Source organism: Strix uralensis, chromosome 7 (assembly GCF_047716275.1).
Source record: "Strix uralensis isolate ZFMK-TIS-50842 chromosome 7, bStrUra1, whole genome shotgun sequence".
Classification (NCBI taxonomy): domain Eukaryota; kingdom Metazoa; phylum Chordata; class Aves; order Strigiformes; family Strigidae; genus Strix; species Strix uralensis.
This window is the reverse complement of record NC_133978.1, coordinates 34482162-34508229: the sequence shown is the minus strand read 5'-3', so window position 1 is coordinate 34508229 and position 26068 is coordinate 34482162. Positions and strand designations below refer to the sequence as shown.

Genomic DNA, 26068 nt, shown 5'->3' with positions numbered 1-26068 from the left:
TTTGTTAGTAGAAAAATAGAATGTACTGTTAATTTTAAAATATAGATATGCATAGATGGAAATATTTTTCATTTTGCATAAGTGAATTTTTAATAGTTAGCTCTCCATTATCTGGGCTACTAGATGTCTGGAACTCCCCTGGTAAACAAAAATGCTGGGTAACATAGGTACTGGCAGATATGGTGGAGAACATGGTACAGACAGTCAGCTAGCCAGCCTGGGCCGAGTGTGGGTGCTCAGCTGGAGGGGAACCGATTTTGGTGGACTGTCATGTCTGTGCCTGATGCTCTGAGCAAACGTTTGTGGTGCTAAGAGGCAACTGAATGAAAAAACATTTGTGATGCTAAGAGGCAACGGAATGAGTCTTGCGTGGTCTCTGGTTGCTTCTATATCCAGTTATTCCACAATCCAAATAGGCTGCCTGTATGTAATTGGGGATTGTGTATTTTATGTCCATATGAACAACATAATTTTTAGAGGTAAATCAAATCCAGAATCAAATATTTGTGTGGGCTGCCAGTCATTTAAAAAAAACAAAACAGAAGCAAAACCAGATAAAAACCATCTTCTTTTGGTTACTAGCTAATATTTGTTGTCCAAGATCCTGTAATGGTTTCTGCCAATGTTGCAAAAGATTTGGGCCTGCTCATGTGAGAGAAACTGCTTTTTTCAGTTTTCAAGTCTTGGGAGCCAAATGGTCTGCTATCAGATCTTTACTTTTTTACCCTTGCTTCTCACTTCCCAAAAGGAAGAAATGCTGAGCTGTGTGTCAGGGTGCAGCATGGGCTGGGGACTCCCTGAGGTCCATGGGGAACCCCCTGGGACAGGCAAGGCAGGACCCTTCAGGCAGGACTCATCCTGCCACCCCAGCCTGGGAGCGGGGCAGCCATGAGGCTTTGGGCATCTTCCTGTGGACAGGCTGGGACATCGGCTCATGGGTGGACCAGGCTCAGTGAGGCCCATGGCTGGGCAGGCCAGGGCCGTGGGGCACTGGAGACCAGGGTCCTACAGTGTCGCTGGGGCAGGGACTGAGGCCTTTGGGGGGCTGGAATGGGGTCCTGGGCCATAGGCTAGGTAGGGGAAGCCCCAGGGGCGGGCAGGGACATTAGTGCCCTCAGGGCCCAGATGCTGTCATTATTTGAGAAGGGTGGCAACCGAAGGAAAACTAACCCTTTTGCTGAAAAAAATTAATGGAGTTGCTGTTTAATAAATATGTGTAAAAATGACCGTTTAAAAAACCTGTCAAAATTTATAGTTTCTCACAGGTGCTCAACAGTGTGTGTACATAACTAAGGAGGTATAAGATGTATTAGTATGACACAGCTCTAGTGTCTTTTAATGCAAAAAAAATGGGTCAAAGCTATGTTACTAGGTGCTGGGAGGGTCATGTCTCTTGTGATAGAGCTGCTCTGAGGCTTTTTTCATCTCACTGGTTGATAGAGTTTCTTATGTAGCCTTTGCCTCATTTTCTCACTGCCCACTCACTGTGTGTTTATGAAACAAAGAGAAAATGAAAAGCTCCTCCAACAGTGAAGCCATTAGTTTGGCCACATACCAACCCCTCTTGCCACTAGTGCATCCCAGCAGAAATAGCACCACCCAAGTTATATGGGAGCTATTTGTAGCTATAGAGGAGGATACTGTATTTGACCCCCACAAAAGAAGAACAAGTATTTTGGCTTGTTTTCTTTCTGTAATGGTGTCATTTATCACTATGACACATATTCATTGACTTAGTCTGAATTTTTTCAGTGTCAGATTTATACTTCTTTTCTGTTTTGAATATTGATGCAGCACTTCCCTTACGTGACTATACGGTGTCTGCCAAATGGTGTCTAGACGCTAGAGCAGCTTTGACTAATTAGGGTAGTCACCCCAGTCACTCAGCGTTGGCATTTACGTACTCTTTATGTTACTGCTGTTGAGCCATAAATAGGTACCTAAACACAAGGAGCAATGTAAAGAGAGGTGGCAGTGACCATGTCTACGCTTCACTTAACATCACAGAGGTGAGCGCAGAGGACAGCAGCTGTCACTCCCTGCATTGACCAGCTCGGCAAGTAGTTGTAACAACTCACTTGGACATCACAGCATACGTGTGTGCAGTCAGCGGGAGACCCAGATTCAATGTCTGCCTTGATCTGAAAATCACCAATGCAAAGGCAAGGCTAAGAGAGATTTCTCTCTCTGAAGGTTCAGCCCCTGTGTACCAGCAATTGAAGATGAATACAGCCAGAGAGAAAAAAAGAAGAGAAATCAACAGCTGCTAGCCCAGTGATGGGGGTACTTCTTGGGGAGGACTCATACGTCTGGTTCATAGAGTTGCTTTCCAATAGGCCATGATTTACACCAGGTCCAAACTAAAAATGCAGTTTTAGATATTTTTTGCAACTTCAACATTTACATCGTGCTTTTAAATATTGCACCAGTACTGAAGCTGAGTGGACCAACTTTAAAGAGGGAGAAGAGATAAATATCAAAGATAACTTCAGAACATCAAAGAACTTTTACAAAACCTTGAGAATAAAAAATAATAAAAACCTAATCAATGTTGCCTATGCAACAGGCTGTGGTAATATAAAATTAAATTGCCTCAAAAATTATATGTAGATTAAACACAATACTGCTATTAGCAAAGCTTATTTGTAAGCAAAATTTGAAAGTTTTGATTTATCCTGCTGAGCATTTGAAGAACCACTATCATAAGGAAAACAAATTAACTTTGGTTTCTTCGTATTTTTAACTGTTACAAATGATTTTACTGGTGCTAATACAAAGCATTAGAGAATAGCAGGTTTGGGATTTTTTTTTCTCTTCTCAGAAAGACTGTATGTTGTTTGAGCAGACTTTCTTTGAATTTGCCAATAGGATTATTCTTTTTTTTTTTTTTTAGTTAGTGGTATACAAAATATTTAAAGTAAGCTTTACAGATCTGCAGTTTACTTTGAGGAGATTTTCCAGGGCTAAGATAGGACTCATTTACTTTGTGGGTTTTTTGCCCTACAAAGAGAAGATTTTTTTTTTTTTCTTCTTCCTAGGAAGAGTATTTCTGTGTGGTCCTCTTCAGTTCCTCTTTTTATGCAAAGGAAAGGAGAAAATCATTAGTGCTGCTGTGCACAAATAGGATTTGTGATTCAGCAGAAAAATAAATTAATAGCTCCTTTTAAATGTGGTTCTGCTACATGTTATGTACAATATAAACCTGCCTCTTTCTCTCTATCCAGACATCTAGCATAGATACATATATGTACATGTAAAATTGTGCACACTTGAGGGGGCACACATGTTGCAAGCTCTATTTGTTCTCTAGATTACCAATCTGGTCAGTCGTGAGTTAGATACTTACCCACAAGTTACTACCTACAGGTTGCTTCCTGCTGAAGGAACACTAAGTTAATACTATGCATTTTTTTATAGGACTGCTATCATCTGATTGCTCTTTTTCAGCATCCCTAGAAGGACTGTCTCTTTTACCCAAACGGATCTTAATATCATGTGCATTACTTTAGAATAAATGATTCTATGGTTTCTAATTAGGCATATTTGTCTCTCTCTAGATAAATAGCAGTACCACTGTTTTGGTATCACTGATGAGCACACTTTCATCAGTGCCAGTCTGCTGGAAGTGTTTGGGGCTAGATCTTCAGTGAGTGTTAATCAGCAGATCTTCGCTGAAAATAGTGGAGTTATTTTATGGCAGATGGAGGTCTGTCTCTGTTTTTGTTTGCTGGCCTTAACTTTATCTCCAGTGGAAATGAATCCACATAAATATCAGGTATAGTTAACAGCTCAGGAGAGAGAGAACTTTGATAGTATGAAGTTTGGATGACTCACTAGGGAGGAGGTGTATGGTGATGTCCAGCAATGCTTGGACCAGAGCTATCTGAACTATATTTGGCTTATGAAAACTTAAATGTGCAACATTGTCAGATCATTACCTTTTATGACCACAAAAATTCTTCAGGAATTAACATAGAAATCAAGCTGTATGCAAAAGGGATCAGCAGAGCAATTTTTAGCCTCCTTTGGGGTTTACAACAAATAAATTTTTTAAGCAGACTGGGTAGTGAATGACTGGTGTTATTCCATAGTTATCAGTCCTTAAAAACACTTAGAGAAGAGGAATGTATTAAATGATCTCCAGACCACTGCACCCAATAATCTAAGGGAGAACTGGACATTTAAGAATAATGAAATGATTGCAAGAAATGTTTTCAGGATTATCAAGATGCTGATCATATAATTGCATCTCCAAAAAGATTTATTTGTGATCACATAAATAATGAAATTTAAATCTGAGGAACTACTTTGTTTCAGAAATGCAAAAATACTGCACATACAGCAGGCTTGCTCCTTCTACCATGGCAAAGGTTTTTCATACTAGCCAGATGTAATAGGCTCTCTTCTGTCCTAAACCAGACTTCATCCAGATATTAGTAGAAATTGTAAAAACCTTAGAAACTGTCAACTGTCTTTGTTCCCTATTGCTCAGAAGGCTGGATCTGAGCCACTATCTTAATTATTGACTGAGAGAGGAATCACTGCAGTGACATAGGGTTTCCCTGCCCAGATTTTTTTCATGGTGCTGCTGTTTATCTCTTCCCATACCTTGGAATCCATTTCTTCTCAGCCTGTCCCCTGATAGGTACAGTATATATTCACCAGAAAAGTAGAGATTTTATGGAAATTTAGAAATTTATGTATACATATAGGGCATCTAGAAGAATCGGTAAAGAGTTTGACTTTTGAAAGCTATTAAAGGCAACTAGATACAGATGTCAATCTCAAGGTTAAATGGTTAAATAAGGGAAGGGAGGGAGTGAAAACCTTACAGTTGACTGTGGTTTGAAGGCAACCATGGACTTGCTGGTGTCAGTACAGCTAGCGAGGGATGGAACTAAAAAGAGGTCATGAGAATATCTCAAATTCAGGTACAGTTTGCCTGCGGTCTATTTATAGGATGATTTCTCAAACTAAGCCTGTGAACCTTTTGAAGTTTGCCCATCGCTACTTTCAGGCCAATTAATGAGGTACATCCAATCCCATTCTGAGACAGGTAAAACAATAAAGCAAACAAAGATAATTAGTCTCTGGAGCATGTAAACAAATAAAGTAAATCACTTGCAAATCACTTGTTTCTGCTAACTTTTGTGTTTTCCTTGCAAAAGTAAAAAAGAGCATTTATACTGAAAATCTACATAATGCTAGGGCAGTGATGAAAATGCATAGATTATACTATTCTGATTTTTAGAGGGATTTGCAAAGATTAAGCACCTGATCCTGAAACAGCACCATGAGTTGTTATATTCAAAAGAACATTTTCATCCATTTTTCACAGAAGAGAATATCGAAATAGTGAGGTTAAAAAATTTTGTTCGTGGAGATAAAGGTTTAAACGACACTTTGTAAATAAACAAAAGTCACTGGTCCAAGTTTATGAGTCTAAGTGAAAGCACTAGTGGAGCTGAGGAGAGTAGGCCAAGATGGACAGGAGAGTGGCTTTAGGATGTGGCACCTTGGCTCACCTCAGTAATGCCTCTTGAATTTTACAGACCTGAACGGGAGCATTATGTGGCCTTTAAAGCCCAAATAACCAGAAGAGTTCTTGGCTGCTAGTCCATTTTTTTTTGTGTTCCAGTGTGGTAGTAATCTGTTAATTGCAATACAGCTTCACTCCTTGTTTTAAAGCACTTTCTGTAAGTAGGCAGCGCTCTCCCGCTCTTGGACATGGGGTAGCTGAGGTAAGTGAAGATAATACGGCCATTCAGCAGCAGGACTCGATGCAGACTCGATTCCCAGCCCTGGGCTCAATACTGTAGACTTTGGATAAATGCACATTTTACAAGAACAAATAGATTCTCAGTACCATAGCTCCGGGGAGTGTGAAGACCATGCCATCTGGATCTGCCTGCTACCCCAGTTCAGCCAGCTGGTTCTGCAGGCCAGTCCAGAGCAGGGGTAAACCCCTTCCCTGAAAACTCAGGGCAGTACCAAAGCAGGTTCTGCCTCAAGTCATGTGGTAAGAGGACTCTGTGAGCACAAACATACAGTTTTGTGTAACTGTAAAACAGCAGAAACTTTGCTCTGAATCTGTAGATTAACAGATTCCAGTTAGAGTTCATTTCCAGGCAAAATGACTGCTTTTATGATAAAATGGCTCTTTGTCTTTCTTTTGGCATGAAAATGCAGAGCATTTCTTTTACTAAGAGGCAGGCATTTCCCTGTTCTGTCCCTTTTTAATGTTTTCCTACACTTTTTGGTTCTGACTTCAAAAATGGATTCTGGAAAGAGATGTGTCTTACAAAGAGACTCTCACCAACTGAAATGTGTCCGATATACATGTAAGTTAAGGAATATTAAGCCTTGTCAAAAAATAAAAAGAGTGTAAAAGGTAAGAATGCCTGTAGGCTTGATTTTTAAAGATATGCATTTTTCTTTATGTTGCAGATCTCGCCTTGCAGATTTCTTCACAAACTGCCAGCCTGAGTCACGGTCTGTTAGTAGCTGTCTGAAGGAGAACTATGCTGACTGCCTCCTTGCTTACTCGGGGCTTATTGGTAAGAAGACAGGGAAGGGTCAGTCTAAGAAAAACACCCAAACTATATTTTGAAGGCCCACATGAAATAAAAACTGTGGAATATACTACTTTACAATATGATACTAGGCAAAATTCTCCACCTGAGTGTACTGGCCCTCTTTTACCTTACAGAGATTCCTGGGGTAAATTTGTACATTGTAGGGAAATCAAGGGTAGAAGATAAGGAGAGAAGGGTGCTTGAATTTGAAACAAATTCAAGCTTACAAAGTAAACCTTATTGAGGTGGTTGAATTTGTACAGGACAGTGAAGTAAGAAGTTAAAAAGAACAAGTGAAACTGCAGCTTGGTTGATTTTGCAGCAGTCCTCACAAGGATGGGTAAATACCTTTTGGTCTTCAGGGAAAGTTTGCAGAACATTTGAGGAATGAGACAATAGAGCAGCCCAGCCTTGTTTCACTTCCAGCTGCTGTTCTTTATGTCCTTCTGTCCTCTCTAAATGTTTTCTGAGATGCCTGTCAATGGAGGTGAACTGAGACCAAATTTATCTTCTGAAATCCTCTTCCCTCCCCAACATAATTAATTTTGTTTGCTGTCACCCTCCTGACTGTCAACAGGCACAAGGATGCCTTTATGCAAGCCAGATTCCATATACCACACACAGTATTTGATTCCTAAAAGAGAGAGATCATCTCAGGAAGCTGAACTTGTTGTAGAAATACCATGGCTGGGCAATAAAGAATAAGTGAATGTCAACACTCTGAAACAAACACATTTTAAAGGCCACCAGATAAGATGTTTTTAAGCTTACAGCCTGCACCTGCTGCGATGCAGTAATATCCCCTTCTGTTGGGCATGAAGGTCCCAGCTGAGGCCCTGAAGCAGATCCTGCTGTTAAATAAATGTCTCTGGAGATAATATCCAAAATCAAATATTTCTAAAATAGGTTGGGTTTGCTGAAAAATGACTGAAAGATATATTCACTGGCTTATTGTTATCATTCTTACTACTCTAGCAGATAAAAAGTGAGGTAAGTCTACGTGGTAACTGGTAAAATAAGATGTGATGGTTTCAAAGGATATGCTTCTACGACTTAAGAGATGAAGACAGTATGAAAAGGGTATGACATATGAACAGTTATGACAGAATACCATTTGACTCTAAAACAAAGACTTGAATAGCCTTGAAATCTGATCTAGTCAATGAGATTAAGAAGTCTAGCTGCTGGCAAAGAGTAACTGTTACTAATAGATACTTCTGGGTAAGAGCTGCCAAGAAGCTCTTGCTGGACCTAGTGAATTTTGCTGGCAGTTTTGTTGGATCAGTTTTTTAATTTAAACCCCAAGGATGACCGAGTTTCTGTAGTCAGGTGTTTTTGTGTTACTGTGGATGACCAAAACACTGTTACACATCAGAAATGTGGAATGGATCCCTAAGGAGTTGAAATCAAAAGGAGATCTAATTTTCAAAGGGAAAAGTAAACATTTTTCTTCCTTCCTCCTAGCCCCTAGACACATGCAAAAAGATAGGAACTGACTAATGTTACAAGAGTTTTTACTTCTTGGTAGAAATTTTAATAAACCAAGAAAATTACCAAAACAAAACTTTCATGTGCTGAAGCAGTAAATGCCTGCTTCTGATATCAAGGTGATATAAAAGTGGAGTAAATTATGTGAAGGCCGTCAAATTTCTGAGATGCTGAGATAGAAATCAGAGGTATAATCTTTCAAATGGCTGCTTAATATATATAAAACACAGAAGGAAGAGGTAGGTAGACTTTGGGTAAGAAACTGTTACAGATCCATTCATTCATCAGAACTTCAGGAACTCCAGGTGTTTTAATTAAGACAAAATATTGTTTGCTAAAATAAAATATTATTTCATTTAGCCATTTCATTAAATGTAGCAAAATTTGCACCTCCACAAAGTTTGTTCAGGAAATTGAGGATTCTCTATGGAAGGTACAGTGGATGTGATTTTGCTGTCACATACAGTGATGTAAATCACAGTTAACTTCACTGAAATTACTTAAGTGGAAGTAAGACACAGTTTTTGTATGAGGTGCTTTACCTGTTAAATGGAGACCAGTCTATATAGGGTGCTTTAAGGTTGCATCAGGGTGTTATATATGTAATTTTAAAGATATGTATATTTTACAGCAATTTTGAAAATCTTAATTCATCACTTTAGGCTCCTTGTTATAGTAATAGGGATAAATTAATATTTTCTTAATAAAATAACAGAAAATATGAAAATTATTAAATGTAGAATAAGACTGGAGATAGCCATGTTTGAGATTCATTGCTTTGGTTACAGCCTAGTTAAGCCATCTGGACCTGTCTGCACTCCCACATCAGTTAGGTATTGCTCTAACTGCTGACTTCAAGATCTGCTTTAGCATTCACTTTCTGACACATTTCCCTTGTCTTCAGTAAAATCTATCTAATTTCCCTGGGAATTCCATGAGAGTTTGTGCGAATGAGCTGGAGTTGCTTTGGGCCAGAGGAACTTCAGTCATATGCCTCTCCTCCTGGATTCACCATTCATCTTCTTGTTCTTAACCGACCCTAATTTGGGTGACCTCTTGTCTGTGTTCAGGTCTTCTGCTTTTGTCTAAAATACGGAGACCTGACTGCCTACTATTGAGATCATCACAGAACTATTTGATACATAGAACACAGAAAATCAAGCGCGTCCTCTTTTGCTGCCAACCACCATGGTTTCTCTGATCCGTTAGTGTCCTTCAGCAGAATTTCCAAGATGCCAGCTAGCGGTGGGGGGGGAGGGGGAAGGCACACACATTACAGGGAAAAAGAAAATCAACCCCAGGAAACCAAGCATATAATCCGGTTGGGTTCACATCTGCCCCCAGGTTTAAATGACAGACTGATTTTCTACTAGCTGCTCTTTCAGCCACTCTGTTTTTGCTGGATGTACAGTTTGTGTGCTGTGTATACACATTCCTTGTCCTGTCTTTCCTGTATTCATCAACCCTAATCGTATCTTGGTATCTGTTACACTTTTAGCCCCTGTCTTGACCCATTTTAATTACCTTATTACCTCTTCGTGATAAGAAAGTCTTACCTCAGTGACCTTTTTAATTTCCTCAAAACCTTTCTGTTTTTTTAACCCTGCACTAAGCTTTTGCTACTTAGCCTTTTTTTTTTTTTAAGCCTTCTGTTTTCTTTCCATTTGCAAAATCCTCTTGATTTTCATTTTCTCTCAGTTCTTTTCAGATCATGTCACATGGTTGAAATAGTGTACTGAACCATCAAATAGATAATGGACAGATATTTTCATTTGTTTTATTTTAATTTAACATCATTCCTCTTCTTATTTATCTACTGTCAAGTTTTCATTAATGGGGCAAATGATATTTGCCTATTTTACTAAATTCTCTGCCTCCATTTAATAAATTTTGAACTGTTCTATTTACTCATGTGCTAATCTCATGTAGAATTTGAGCAATTATTACAGCAACTATCTGTTAAAAGCTAGAACTAGATAAAGGTATGGGATAGCATTCTAATTTAAGAACATCCCAAAACAAGACAAAAGATGCTTTTTGTGAGTTTGGCAGTGGGACTACATTCACTTTCACATACATTACAACTTTTTTTAGGCCAGCCCTTAATGTCTGTTCTCCTTTGTCTCCCACATCATGAATGAAGCCGTTTGCATGTTGATTGGTTCACTTCCCAGTGCTGCCTGGTGACTGAAAGGCTATTTGACATCATTCTGTGATTTGTGTTATTTCTAATGTTCCTTTTTTTAGCTTGATGTTTGGTAGCCCTTTCCTGTGTGTTGTGCAGACTCTTGAATCCCAGACCTATGGACCAAATTTTCTCTGCTAGTGAACACTTTGGGTCTCTAATATTTATCCTTCATCTATTCTATCTTCTTAATGACTACTTTGATGTCAGTTTTGAAGAGATGTGATCACATTTCCTCATGATATATAGCCTGTCCTAGGAGTGTAGATTACCAATGGAGGAACGTGTTTCCTGAAACAGCTGTCATCAGTACAAGTCTAGAATACTTACCCCTTTTTATTTAATTTTTCCTATTTGGTCAGACAAATAAAATAAAGTTTCAAACTTCTCAATCCTTAGGGAAGCTTGAAATCTCTGACCTGCTGGGGCGGTGCATTCAGTGAGACTACTTGTTTGAATAAGTGCTGATCATATAACAGTTGCCTGATCCAGATGAGTGATGAACAGTTGCTGTATATTTTTTAGGACACAAAATGCATTCTTTGGTTTCATTTCATTCTTGATAGCCTTGAGTTGACATATAAATGTGAGAATATTTACCCAGGAATTTGTAATAGAGTTAGAATGAACCTGTGGTTGCAAGTTGTTGACAATGTTTAGGAAACAATCACTGTACTGAAAAAGTAGTGACACAGCAAGGTTAATAGTAATTTATTGCCTGCAAAGGATCTACTGTACCATATGCATGCTGGTTTTGTTTTTGCTTTGTTCATGGCCATAACCCACTCTGTTGGCAGGGCCCTAACGAGCACCATGGGGTTCACGCTCCTTCAAGATGTATTAGGGCTCTTCTCAGCATGACTAGCATTTTCCTTGCTCATGTGTTTCAGAAATGTTTTTTTCAGGCTGGCTGCAACTCAAGGAGGAAGCTCAGGTTTAGATGTCTAGTTTCAGCCATTTATTTGCAGCTACAACAAAAATGAAAAAAAAAACCCACAAGCGAAGAAAAAAAATTGGACTTTTAGAGTGCAGCTCTAAGGATGCAGGTCCACAAATGTTTGATGTGGCAGCAAAGCCTTTTAAGAGGTTCCCACCTTCCCCCAATCCACCCCTCCCCTGTGCCACGGTTTTCTACCTGTCAATTCTGGTGATGAAGCTCTCTGTGGGAGTGCAATATAAACCTTTTTGGAGGAAAGGAATGGGTCTTTAATGTGTGAGTCATGTTACAGTCCCTAAAGTGGTTGCATTCAAACAACTGAGGGTGTGAAGTATGGCACAGGGCTGGGTGTCAAAGAGCAAAGGGAGCCAGGAACTGTTAAGTCTGGAAGTTAGAGCCCTGCCATTGGTCTGCCTTGTGAATCCAGCTCTGAATACATGACCTACCAAGTGCTGTTTGCTATCTTCTTAGTATGGAAAGAATATTTCAGTACAAAGGTTGCTTACAGTCCTGTACTTCACTCTTTGTTAATAGGCACAGTGATGACACCAAACTACATAGACTCAAATAGTCTCAGCGTTGCCCCATGGTGTGACTGCAGCAACAGTGGTAATGACAGAGATGAATGCATGAAATTCCTGAATTTCTTCCAGGACAATACATGCCTTAGTGAGTATAAAATTAAATGTATTTAAATGTGGTTTAGGATGTTTTCTGACATTTCTTTACTGTTTAAGTATGTTATGATACATCAAGGCCATCTCTTTGCACTTTGTAAGCATGGTTCTGCTCTAGGTGTAAGAATTAAACAAATGAGCAAATATGCCTGATACTATGATTTATGGCTGAGATTGCAAACATGAGAAGCTCTTGGAAAAAAATTCAAATAACAAAGTTGTGTCATATAGAAATATGTTTACATCACAGATCAGGTTTGGATCCTAACAGTCAGGCAGCATCTGTACCAAAAAATTGCAACACCTGAGGGGATTCTGTATAATTTAAGAACTTCATATAAAAAAAGACATGTAGTTTATGATATGAAGGATTTGCTGTAGGTAAGTATAAATTGGATTGTGCTTGCAATTTATAGCCAAGCTTCAGGTTTTTTAGGCTACTTGATCTCAGATGCCTGGTTTTAACACAGGTCTAGATGGTACCTGTTTTCAAGATTTTGTTAAATTATTGATTTTTTTTCAGTCAAACTCACTTCCAAATTAGGGACTGTTATAAATTTCAGAATGGCTCAGTGGAGTCGATTTTGGCAGCTTCTCTTTTCAAATTTCCTGTCTGCCTGGAGCAGCATAATTGGATGATGTGGAGTGTGCATCAGAGTTTTAATTTCAGATAAATGAGGACACCAAAAGAGCTTGGCTTCCCTAGCCTAGCAGAACAGAAGTTGAAAGGATACGTGATTGTTCTCTGAAATTGCATTAGAGGGGCAAGCCCAGGGAGGGAAAAGGATTACTTAACCTAGAGGACAGTGTTGGCACAAGATCAAAAAGGGAGATATTTGCCATATGTATTTAGGCTCGAAATTGGAAAATTTTTAACCATCAGACTAAAGTTAAGAAATAGGCTTCCAGCAGGAGTTTTGAGGGTAAAAAATTCTTAATGGTTTTAGAAGTCATATTTCATCAGCTTATGAAAGTAAGCATACATTGTTGTTTTTTTCAAAAATAGTAAATGAACTCAATGATCCGGACTGTCCCATCCAGCCCTGTATACTTGAGCTAATGCTAATGTAGGGTTCAGTCTGTATTTTAGTGTAGCAGTCTGAAAATCTCCATTGGTAGCTTCTCAACAGACAGCATGTTGTGAAGATATGGGGAGCTTTGTCTACAAAAAGTGAGTGACTTGAGTTGTTATTTGATCCACTATTAAGCTTTGGAAGAATGAATCAATTACTCAAGATCATTTACAAAAAACCTCAGAAAACAATTCAGACCATGATTGGGTAAAGTTTAATATAGCATCAGAGTTCCTTCAGACCTGATGGGGCTGCCATTTATATATACTGTAATAGATCAGAATTTTTTCATTTGTGAATGTATTAATTGCTAGAATGGTACAGGTTCCTTTTAGAACATAAAGACAGAGTGATCCCTTGTCCTTTCTTTTGCTATCAGTATAAAAGCATTAATGAAGAAAAATCAAAGACATTAGAGGGTACTGTGAGACAAATTATAGTCATCCTAGCTGTAAGAGATGTCTTCATGAAGAAATTAAAGAGGTTTCTGGTTTAATAAAAAGTTTTTTCTCATACAGAGAATGGGAAAAGTTCCTCTTTTTTTAAATTGTTGTTGTCATTAGTGGCTCTTACAGTGCCTGAAGAAAACATCATTTGTTTATTGGATGAGATCAAAATCCCTCCCACTTTTTTTAGACAAAACAAAAATCCTTTTTCCACAATGGGATGAAATTAGGAATTTCTTGCTAGTCTGTTTTGCTAAAGTATACTTCCCCTTCAAACTGAAAAATAAACCACTGATTTGGGGCATTTACAGAGGAAGTGGAAAACCTAGCTTAAATATTTATTCAGAAACCCGTTTGTTATTTATGTGAAGTGGAATAGCTGAGACTCTACCCTGACGGCTAGAGGACTCAGAAAGCTGGAGATCTAGAGTCACATTCATACTGTGCTTGATGTGGAGCTGGGATATGAAGCTGAGTTTACCATGTCCCACGTACACACCTGAAATCCTGGTCTTTCTTGCACCTCTGTGTGCAGTTGCCTAGAAATTCCACTCTAGAGTTGAACAGACTTTTGCAACAGATATTAAATTGAAACTAGAGGGGAATTTTTGATTTCAAAACATGGGTGTGAAAATACAAGTGAAAATCCCAGTCTGTTTTAATTAGTCCCAATAAAGACAAACATTGCATTGTTTACTTTTTGCATGTATTAGATAAAGTGTTTCTTTATGTCAGCATTGTTCTGCAGAATATGGGTTTATATCAGAACTGTGAAACTGGCCCAGTCTCAAGAAAGCTAAAAATACAAATTAATAGGCCCCAGTAAGTTATATTCCACCCTAAAATTTGGGGCTGTATATTACCTTGCTTGTACTTTTATCCTCTTTATTGGAAGATGTAAGTTCACTGGTAATATTGCAGTGGTCCTAATTGCTGTCTCTCCAGTTAGGGTTTGGCCAATCTTAAATTCTAGAAATCCAGCTTAAGACTTTTATTTTAGCTACTGTGAAAGTGAATGTCCTGACATTCAGTTACATACTCTAGAATTCCTGCTGAACTGAATGGGATTCAGTAAATCTAGCTATCTGTTCAAAGGATTTGTTCACACCTGCTTTATACTGCAGTAAAAAGAATTGGCAAGTGGGAGGAAAAGCATAAAGCAGTGAGTTAGTTAATAAAAATTATTGAAAGGACCTTTACTAGAGCAGTAATACACTTAAAGCACCTCCTTACAGTCATTTTTTAAAATATATTTGAAATATGTATGAAAATTATATTTATATAAAATATGTATTTCAAGTATAATTTATATGTTTGAAATATTCCAAAAATGTTGGGAGAGATGAACACCTCTCCTATGGAGAAAGGCTGAGAGATTTGGGGTCGTTTAGCCTAGAGAAGAGAAGGCTTCAGGAAGAGCTCATTGCAGCTTTTCAATACTTAAAGGGGGCTTATAAGAAATGTCTTATAAGATGTTTTAGCAGGGCCTGATGCAACAGGACAAGGGGCAATGGTTTTAAACTAAAGGAGGGTAGATTCAGACTAGATATAAAGAAGAAATTTTTTTACAATGAGGATTGTGAAACACTGGAACAGTTTGCCCAGAGAGGTGGTAGATGCCCCATCCCTGGAAACATTCAAGGCCAGGTTGGACGGGGCTTTGGGCAACCTGATCTAGTTGAAGATGTCCCTGCTCATTGCAGGGGGGTTTGGACTAGATGACCTTTAAAGGTCCCTTCAAACCCAAACCATTCTGATTCTATGTTTCTATCATAGAATCATAGAATATCTGAAGTTGGGAGGGACCCATAAGGATCATTGGGTATGATTCTATGAAATAATTAAAGAAGACTAATTGTAAAGACCACTTTTACTTAGAAAACTGGAAGGGTTGCATGTATTTCTGTGACCCTTCTTGCAATAATGGAAACAAAGAGTACTGTTAATTTAGGAAGTCATAGGAAAATATTGCTTTATACATCGTCTTATTCAGGTAAAACCAAGAAAAATATTGTTCCACTCTTCTCACTTTGTCTCCATCAACCCAGCTGATTGTGGTGCCTTTTACAAATTCTTCTTTTTGCATTTTGGAGTTCTAAAAACTAATGTCAGACTAAAATACATCTTTTTCAGATGAGAATTAAATGTAAATTATTTTATAAGGCAAGGAATACCACTGAGAAGAAGTATTAATAACTTCTACATATTAGTCCCTAGTGAAATTGTTTGATTTCTTGTACAAAGAATTTGAAATAAGAAATCCCTAAATCCATGTTGAATCCCCAAAGACCTGATTAAAAACTGTTTTTCTATTTGTTTATAAAAAAACCCAACCAATTTACTCTTGCCATAAACACACTCTTTAATCCCATGAAACTGTGATAAGCTTTTTAACTTTTATATTCTAAAGTTTTAGTTTAAGGATGCTTCCCTCACCTAATTATGCAGATTTCAGTTGAAAACTGAAGGAAAAGATTGTCTTAGTTAAACCATTTTGTAGTTACAGGCATATTAGTTTTACTACAACAAGCTATAGAAATAAATTAATATTTTGCCTGCTCTGTTTTTAGTTTGCTATGTAACATCACCTGCCTGAATTAGGACGTAACATTCAAACTGTATTTTAAATCTTGAAAGTAAATTTTTGAGGCTTTTGAATGGTAACAAATATGATTACATTAAGTGCTAGAGCTTCTGTCAAGAATTACTGGGAACATTACAAAGAAGAGACAGCACCAGATAATTATATGACCCCAGACTCTCAGTTCATGTTTCTGAGATGTTCAAAATTAAGACACATTTTTAAGCATAAAAATTGGGTTTCTATAAATACACATTTTCAATGGAATAATAATAATGATGGTTGAAAAGGCAGTTCTGCTTTCTGCCATTTGTTTAGAAATAGAAAATTGTCTGTCATTTGTTTTTACAGAAAATGCAATTCAGGCCTTTGGCAATGGTACTGATGTGAATGTGTGGCAGCCAATCTTACCAGTACAGACCACTACAGCCACAACTACAACAGCTTCCAGACTTAAAAACACAGGTTCAGAGACCACCAACAATGAAATACCCACCCACAATGATTCACCAGCATGTGCAAACCTGCAGGTAAGAGAGTCTTGTACTTACTGCAGTGTGTAAATGAAAGTTTTTCATACATGTGTATACAGAGCAGTCTCCTGCTGCATAAATAGATACCTGCTTAAATTGGAATATCTGTTTATTCCCATGTTGTAGTTACAAACTGGATATATTACAAAATATCAGACACTCTTATTTTAAATCAGAAACATATGCATTTCAAAGTTGACTTTATTGCCTCTCTGACTCAGAAACAGGGTATAGTATTTAATTTGTTATCACAGGTTTGGATATGAACGTGGCATCCTCCAAAGCCTGCCAGGATATGTCAGATTAAATTAATCCCCTGAGTAATCCAAATGCAGAGGGAACTCTTAATGTCAGTTAGCATGTCCTGCTGCCTTCTTTCTTATGTTACTGGCAATAAATTTAAGAGATTTTTTTGGCTGAGTAGGTCTGGATATTAGAGAACATATGGTGCTACAAACTACATGGTGAAGAAGCTGGACAAAGGTAGAAGTTATTTTTAATCAGATGTTTTCCTGAGGGGGGTCAAGGTTGTGATGAGATTTTGGCCAATGGCTGTAGCGATTTTCTTTGACACTTCAATTAGGCTATTCATGGTGCGTCATTGGTTCTGGATTTAGAGGCTCATCACTTGCTGAAGGTAGTGTATGCAGCTCTTAGTTTGAAGAACTTGGGCAGGACACAACTGCAAAATCAAGGCAGGAAAAAGGTAACAGGAAATGTAAACTGAAAACATCCTTAGGCCAGATTAGAATCTGGGGTTATAAGAATTTCTGGTGGTTTAAATGCAAAATTAGGTCAGGGATAGATCAGCTGGGCCTGTTAATATTTGTCTTTATAGAAGGAAAATTATGTGACACAAATGAGAGTGTCCAAGTTTTAAGGTCTCATCTGGTATTAAGATACTTTTTTCCTGAATTCCCAAGTTCTTCCACACTTGTAGCATTCACATTCCACTCTCTCACCTTCATCCTTTTCTAGTTTCTCCATTTATTTTGCATTGGCAAATTGCATATGAATTAACATTTTTCAGAGGCTTTATGGAGTCACAAAGTATATGAGGTTAATGGTAGATGGTGTTGAGTTTAGGTCCTTCTGTTTTAATTCTGTTTTTCATATCTGTGCATTCATTATTAGTTAAGCTTTGTAAGTTATTGATGAGAGGGAGATAGTTGTAGGCATGTATTTCTATATGCATTAGTCATTTGACCAAATAGAATATGTTAAAAATAAACATAAACTTTTAAACCTGAAACTTGGAATATCTTGCATTTAAAGCAAGACCTTGATGAGATATTATTATTTCTCTTCATGTTATATTAAAAAGTTATTTTATGGGAGAGATGGCATTTTCCTTCAGTGTTTATACAGTCCCCTATAGAGCAAGGCCTCCAGATGCTACCAAAGTACACATGATAAATAATGAACTGAAGAAATGACAAGTGATCACAAATCCCACTGGATTCAGTTTGATTTGTAAATGTTCCTCAAGCCTGAATAGATGTTCCACTGTGTTGAAAATTAATGAAATTCTTCCCGGTCCTTACTCCTGTTACTCTGGCATTTTGAAGTCACATCCCACATGAGTTTATCAGCACTGGTTTAAAGTTATGTTATGACTTCAAGTGTACCCCTGGTATACTTGACACAAGAAATAAAGGTCTGTAGGGAAAACTTTACATAAATAAATAAATAAATAAATGATCTCTGCTGTTTTGTAGAAACTATAGATAAATCTGCACTAAAAGGTCACTGAAGTTATGTGAATCAAGCAGTTTTGTGAAGTACAACACTGTGGTGTTCACTAGTTCCTTGTGTCAGAACTGAAACACAAAAGAACAAAGCTCTTATATTTTAATGCATTTTCCAAAAAATAACTTACTAATAGAGCCAAAACAAGCCCACAATTTTTAAAAAAGAAACCTGTGTTTGCTGGACAGTATGGTGCCACTTTGCATGTGAGACCTATACCTTAATGCAAATTTTACAAAAGAACTGGAGGCATTCATATCACACTTGCAGAAGGGTATTCATTCCAAGGCTCTCCTCCCATGAAAAATATGCCTTTGTAGTATTATCAAAACATGAACTAGTGCGACCAAAGGCAATCTGAAGGGCTTTGTTATACGCTTTAGCAGTTGAGCTGAAAGGTTTCAAAAAGGCAATATAGCCTAAACTGTGAAAGTAGAATGAAAAGCATTAGTCTCAGCACAAAAAGACAATGGCAGAGAGGGGATAAGGAAATGATCATTGAGATGCTACAAGGCTGCCTATCCTAGTTAGTGGGTTTAAAAATACAGTGAAGAAAGAAAGAGCAGGAAGTGATTGATTAGTATATATTGCCATAGAAATGAACAAATACTAACCTCCTGGGGTTGTAAATACAGGGCACTAACGCAGCCTGCAAATAGTGTCACTGGCTGAGCAATTTTTGATATATTTTTTCCCGACTTGTTCAGAATGATTGTATGAAAAGCAAGAATACACTAATGGTTTTGTTGCTGTTCCGTGTTGACCTGCACACATGCAAACCTGGGAATCAGAAGGGTTGGGAATGTTTAAAGAAAATGTGAGATACTCTTTATTTACCTGTACTCAATATTTATTTTTAATACCTGTTGAAGGTTTGGACTTCTAAATAATTTTTGTTTCAGTGATGCTGTTTAGAAATTGTTCATTTCTACTTACTATTGCTACAAGAATTTATAGTTCTCCTATTATAGTGGTATTTTCTTATTTCAAATTGTTACAGAGAAATGTTAATTTCTGATATATGCTTATTTTATGTTTAGATATGCATGGATTTGTGTAATATACTCATTTTTCTATCCCTAAATTAAATCAGCACTCCATCTTTGCCAGGAAAATGTTTAACTTTGTCAAGCATCGTATAAACTCTTTTATAAATACCTGGCTTGTAAAAAAGTTTGCTAAACACAGAGAATTAATAGTGGTCATTTTTATATAAGATGCTAAATTAAAGTATTTTTTGAGGTGCTTGACATCTTGAAAAGGATCCTCAGCACCACATAAAAATAATTTATAATATGTTGTGAACAAAAAGGAAGGTGAATGCTAACAGTGTGCTCCTTATACAGGTATATTTTATTAAGTAATTGACAACCCTATCTTTTTTTCTGATAGCTTTGCTCTAACTTTTTCTATTTAACTGACATATTTGTTTATCCTTCATTCTCAGTTGTAACTTATGTTCAGTACGCAAGTCAAAAAATGGTTATGGTCTTTCAGTCTCATGTTCTATCACCACTGCTTGAACCGTCATGTTTGATTTGAAAGGGACAAAAGAATGAGTTTGGATGTGTACTCACACCATGTATTCTTCAAGAAAAATGCTGCTTCTGCATTTAGGAGAGAATCATGGAACTGAAAGATGATAATAAAATAAACTTCAAATGATACATTAGACTAGATTAGACCAATTGTTACTACATCATCAACAGAGATAAAAAAATAAGACTTTCATACTGGGTTTGCTATAATATTTTAGAGGACATTTTGCACAAGACAAAAAGGATAGAAGTCAAGATGGTTAAGGACATTTAAGTCTAAATTTATGCATCGAAATCTATCACCTCCCTAGCTAGTTCTACACTTTGTTTTCCCACATTTATTATACGTGTCTTGCCCTAGTTAACCTTAGTTCAGCATTCAGAGGAAATTTAAGGTTTTTGTGCTTTTGAAGAAATGTAAGCAGTGGACCCATGTAATTGAGATACATGACCCTTCAGACTGAAGACAAGTACATTTCAGTTGGGTCCAGTATGTGAATGTCTTTGTATACTCAGCAGCAAAATTAAAAAATTATGAGATAGGAATTAAAAAGCTCAAACATTTGTGGGGAATAAGGAGGAAAAGAGAAATCTAGGTACCTAAATATGTCGATTCTTTCTATTTGCATGTAAGATTAGTGAGTGTTTAGAACAGATGTGGGTCATACTGCAAGCTGTTCCTCCACAAATTCTCATAATTCCACATCAACGTGGAATTTTAAAAAATATCTATTACAGATTCGTAGAATCATAGAATGTGTTGGGTCAGAGGGGACCTTAAAGATCATCCAGTTCCAACCCCTCTGCCATGGGCAGGGACACCCTCCACTAAACCAGGTTGCTTAAAGCCCTGTCCAACCTGGCCTTGAACCCTTCCAGGGAGGGGGCAGCCACAGCTTCTCTGGGCAACCTGTGCAAGTGTCTTATCACCCTCACAGTAAAGAATTACTTCCTTATATCTAATCTAAATCTACCCTCTTTCAGTTTAAAACCATTACCCCTTGTCCCATCACTACACTCCCTGATAAGAGTCCCTCCCCATCTTTCCTGTAGCCCCCTTTAAGTACTGGAAGGCCCCAGTAAGGTCTCCCCGGAGCCTTCTCTTCTCTAGGGTGAACAACCCCAGCTCTCTCAGCCTGTCCTCATAGGGGAGGTGCTCCAGCCTTCTTGGACTCCTCTGGACCTCCTCAAACAGGTCCACGTCCTTCGCTGGGGGCCCCAGAGCTGGACACAGCACTGCAGGTGGGGTCTCACGAGAGCAGAGTAGAGGGGGAGAATCACCTCCCTGGACCTGCTGTCCATGCTTCTCTTGATGCAGCCCAGGATACAGTTGGCTTTCTGGGCTGTGATTGTACATTGCTGGCTCACAGTCAGTTTTCCATGCACTAATACCCCCAAGTCCTTCTCCGCAGGGCTGCTCTCAATCCACTGTTTGCCCAGCCTGTATTTTTGCATGGGGTTGCATCAACCCATGTGCAGGACCTTGCACTTGGCCTTGTTGAACTCCATGAGGTTTGCACAGGCCCACCTCTCAAGCCTGTCCAGGTCCCTCTGGATGGCACATCCCTTCCCTCCAGCGTGTCAACCCCACCACACAGCTTGGTGTGCTCAGCAAACTTGCTGAGGGTGCACTCAGTCCCACTGTCCATGTCACCAGCAAAGATGTTAAACAGCACCAGTCCCAACACCGACCCCTGAGGAATGTAATTTGTTGCTGCTCTCCACTTGGACATCGAGCCATTGACTGCAACACTTTGAGTGCAACCATCCAGCCAATCCCTTATCCACCAAGTGATTCATCCATTAAATCCATGTCTCTCCAATTTAGAGACAAGGATGTCGTGCAGGACAGCGTCAGATGCTTTGCAGGAGTCCAGGTAGATGATGTCAGTTGCTCTTCCCGTATCCACCAACACTGTAACCCCGTCATAGAATGCCACCAAATTTGTCAGGCACAATTTGCCCTTAGTGAACCACATTGGTGGTCACCAATCACTTCCTTATTTTCCATGTGCCCTAGCACAGTTTCCAGGAGGATGCGCTCCATGATCTTGTAGAGCACAGAGGTGAGACTGACTGGCCTGTAGTTCCCCAGGTTTCTTCTGTTTATAAAAATGGGGATTATGTTTCCCTTTTCCAGACAGTGGGACTTCACCAGACTGCCACAACTTCTCAGATATGATGGATAGTGGCTCAGCCACTTCACCTGCCAGTTTCCTCAGGACTCATGGATACATTTCATCAGGTCCCATGGACTTGGGCACCTTCAGGTTCCTTAGATGGTCTCAAACCTGATCTTCTACAGTGAGTGTTTCTTCATTCTCCCAGTCCCCGTCTTTGCCTTCTGCAACTTGGGCGGTGTGGCTGGAGCACTTGCTGGTGAAGAGTGAGACAAAAAAGTTGTTGAGTACCTCAGCCTTCTCCATATCCTGGGTAACCAGGTCTCCCATTTCCTTCCAGAGAGGGCCCACTTTTTCCCTAGTTTTCCTTTTATCACCGACGTACCTATAGAAGCTCTTCTTGTTGTCCTTGACATCCCTGGCCAGATCTAATTCCATCAGGGCTTTAGCCTTCCTAACCTGATCCCCAGCTGCTCAGATAATTTCTCTGTATTCCTCCCAGGCTGTCTGTCCTTGCTTCTACCCTCTGTAGGCTTCCTTTCTGGGTTTGAGCTTGTCCAGGAACTCCTTGTTCATCCATGCAGGCCTCCTGGTGTTTTCACCTGACTTTCCTCTTTGCTGGGATGAGCTTGAAGGAGGTGATCCTTGAATATTTAACAGCTTTCTTGGGCCCCTCTTGCCTCCAGGGCTTTATCCCATGGTACTCTGCTAAGCAGATCCCTGAAGAGGCCAAAGTCTGCTCTGCTGAAGTCCAGGGCAGCGAGCTTGCTGTGTGCCCTCCTCACTGCCTGAAGGATCTTGAACTCCACCATTTCATGGTCACTTCAGCCAAGGCTGTCCTTGAGCTTCACCTTCCCCACCAGCCCCTCCTTGTTGGTGAGAACAAGGTCCATCATAGCATCTCTCCTCATTGGCTTCTCCATCACTGGGAGAAGGAAGTTATCATCAATGCAGTCCAGGAACCTCCTGGATAGCTTATGTCCTGCTGTGTTGTCCCTCCAACAGATTTTGGGGTGGTTGAAGTCCCCCATGAGGACCAGGGCTTGTGAACATGAGGCTGCTCCTGTCTGTAGAGGGCCTCATCCACTCGGTCTTCCTGGTCGGGTGGCCTGTAGCAGACCCCCACTATAGTGTCACCTGTCCCTGCCCTCGCTTATTCCTGACCCTTAAGCTCTTGTTCTGCTCCTCATGCATCCCCAGGCAGAGCTCCATGCACTCCAGCTGGTCATTGACATAGCAGGCAACCACTGCTTGTCTTCCCTGCCTGTCTTTCCTAAAGAGCATATATCCTTCCATTCCAATGCTCCAGTCATGGGAGTCATCCAACCATGTCTCCGTGATAAAAATAAGATCGTAGCCTTGCAGGTGTGCACATGTCTCTAACTCCTCTTGTTTATTCCCCATACTACGTGCATTTACACAGAGGCATTTAAGTTGGACTGAATTAATGGCTGGAATTCCTTTGTGCTGCACTTCAGGTGCTCTCCTGCTGACCTGTGATCCCGCTCTGGGCATCTATTGCATCTATTATGGCAAGTCTTAGGGAAAAAGAGGAGACAGGGCTCACAGTTCTCTAGGAGACCAGGACTTAAACATGAGTCACAGGCTGAAAATGACTGTACTTTTCACTGGTAGATCTATCTTTTGCAGATCTTCAGCACTGTGTAAGGATCTGCTAATCTGGTGTTTGAAGTACTGTCTATAATTATTTAATGTAGCTTCCCATGTGCTAAATATTATTATTATAAAGCATTGTGTAGGTGTTTGAAGAGGGTTAAAAGCTTCAGTGTCATGTTCTGAGGATGAAGACACAGCAGGTGTGGAGTGTCAAGGACTGATAATTGGGTGGTGGGTGAAGATATACAGGAAACATGGGCAGCATGTAGGTGTGTTGTTGATGAGGGGGTAGTACAACTGCTGAGACAAAGTACGCTGGAATAGAGACAAAGGGAACTTGATATATCCCCTGAGCACAGTATTAACTCACCCATACACCTGGCACCCTCTTTCCCCCAGCCTCTGATTTTTCTGTTTCTTTTTTGTTTTGTGAAAAACAAACACTGTCCTTTCAAATGCCCTGCCTGCTCTGACCCTCGGGAGAAGTTGTACTTGGACCTCTTCCTCCAGGCATTGCAACTATGGAGAAAATCATAGTCTGGGCAAAAGATGGACAGGAATATAAAACTCCAAATGCTGTGCCAGAACAAAATAAAGAAAAAAAAAAAAGATGAAAGAATATTGACTAAATATTTCTTATAAAAAGATTTAAATTAACTCCTGCATTTCCAGGATTAGCTGACATAATGGGGTCAACCTGCTGGTACAAGTGATTTAGAGAACATCTATTGGCAGCTTTTCTTCTGAAAAAGCAAGATCTTTAATTTGCTTCAGTAGCAATTATGTTGTACCTAAAGAAGTTTTGTGTGCTTGCATGTTCAGATTAAAATCTGAGAGCCAGGGATAATTTAAAGTTTCATCTTTAATCTTGTACTTCTAATTTCGGGAGCACTGAACAAAATTGAGACTGCTTCGTCCATTGATTTCACTGGCATTGATTTCAGTGAAGATAATCCTTGTTTGCTTCAGTATTGTGCTGGAGCGGGTCCTCAAAAAGTGTGGATGTATAAAATTCCCTGAGACTGTATTAATTTACTGCATGACTCTTGCACCTTTCAGACAGAACCAGAGAAGGTGAGGTCACCATGAGCAAGGGACAGGTTTGGGTTTTTGGTCTGTATGGCAATCTTGGCGTTCATAGGCAGGAAAGTGGTTGGCAGTCCACCCGCATTAGTGTGCAAACAGTGGACCTCAGCTGCTTTGTAGTGAATGTATACATACGTATGTACTAATGGTATGATCATGTAGACTGCTCCCACTTGGAGCAAGGCTGCACTTGAGTTCTTCACCAGCTTTGCCAAAGAATTTCAGGACCACACAAGATCATTTTTAAGCTGTTGAAATCCTGTTGAAGTTAAAGATCTGATTAATATAGCTGATTAATTTCTAAGTACAGAGAGTCTTTTGCCTCTCTTTTGAACATCAGAGGAACAATTTGAGGATGTAGCCAAGTATCATACCCTATAGGCTGAGATGTATCATATTAATGTCAGCGTTGCTATGAGACATCAGCCATCAGTAGTCAGTAGAAAAATGTTCTCATTTAGGAGCCTTGGTTGAACTTCTTAGTTGAACATCGGGCCCCCTTGCAAGGTCAGTCACGATTTGTGGAGTAATGTGCAGGCTAAAACTCTCTGACAGTGTAACTCAACACATCTCTGTATTATCATCAGAGCTACACAGATGTACATTAGTCTCTTTGGCATGTAGAGCTCTCTGTAAAACTGGACTTTATATTTAGTGTTCAGTACTCTGATGAAACATTTTTAATGCCGGAAGTCGAGCGTAATAAACTTCTGTTACTGAAAGACAGCAAAATGGTTTATTTTGCGTATTAGAATTACAGTTTAAATTATGTTTTTTTGATTAGCATGCTTTTCATTATACTGAAATATTGTGCATGTATACTGCTGGAGAGCATAATACTTTAGAATTATTTTATCAATGATAAAATATTTTACAGTTCATTTTAAAAAAAAAGTTTTAATAGTCTGAGCATCTTTAGTGTATTGTAATAATACAGCACTTTATAGCAGACTGTAAAACTCCAGACTACAGTTTTAGGAATCATGCAATTTTGTTTTATAGTTTAATAATTGTTCAATTGAAAATGAGTATGAGGTTACTAAAAACCAATTTAATGACTTACAAAAATACAACTTTATTAAAATGTACTACACACCTTTACAGAAAATTGAAATTTCTATGGACAGATTATAGTTCTTATCCTCAGAAAGAATTCTGCAAATTATTGGTACTAAAAGCAGATGTAACATTTCCCCTAAGCCACAGTTGTTTCGATGTGTCACATCACTATCTTCTTACAGGAATATCCACAAAAATACAAAGTGCTAGAATAAACCGGAATCAGAAAATTGGATCACATCAGATAAGCCAAATCAAACTATTCATAGCCCATGTTATTACTTTATGTGGTTCTTCATCATATTAAAGGTATTCCTAATGTCAGCCAACTTTAGTTCTCAATCAAATATCTAGTCCATCATGTATTTCCCTTTTAAAACAGATAGCTCACTGTAGCCTGCAAA

General features: G+C 38.9%; 1 protein-coding gene across 1 annotated transcript in view; it reads left to right on the top strand.

The window, feature by feature from the left end:
- GFRA1 (GDNF family receptor alpha 1) overlaps positions 1–26068 on the top strand; it is a 145861-nt gene that overhangs the window by 97665 nt on the left and 22128 nt on the right. The window contains exons 5-7 of the mRNA XM_074875368.1: positions 6448–6557; positions 11720–11854; positions 16314–16492. Of these exons, the coding sequence (XP_074731469.1) occupies positions 6448–6557; positions 11720–11854; positions 16314–16492 (424 nt within the window). The remainder of the gene's footprint in view (positions 1–6447; positions 6558–11719; positions 11855–16313; positions 16493–26068) is intronic.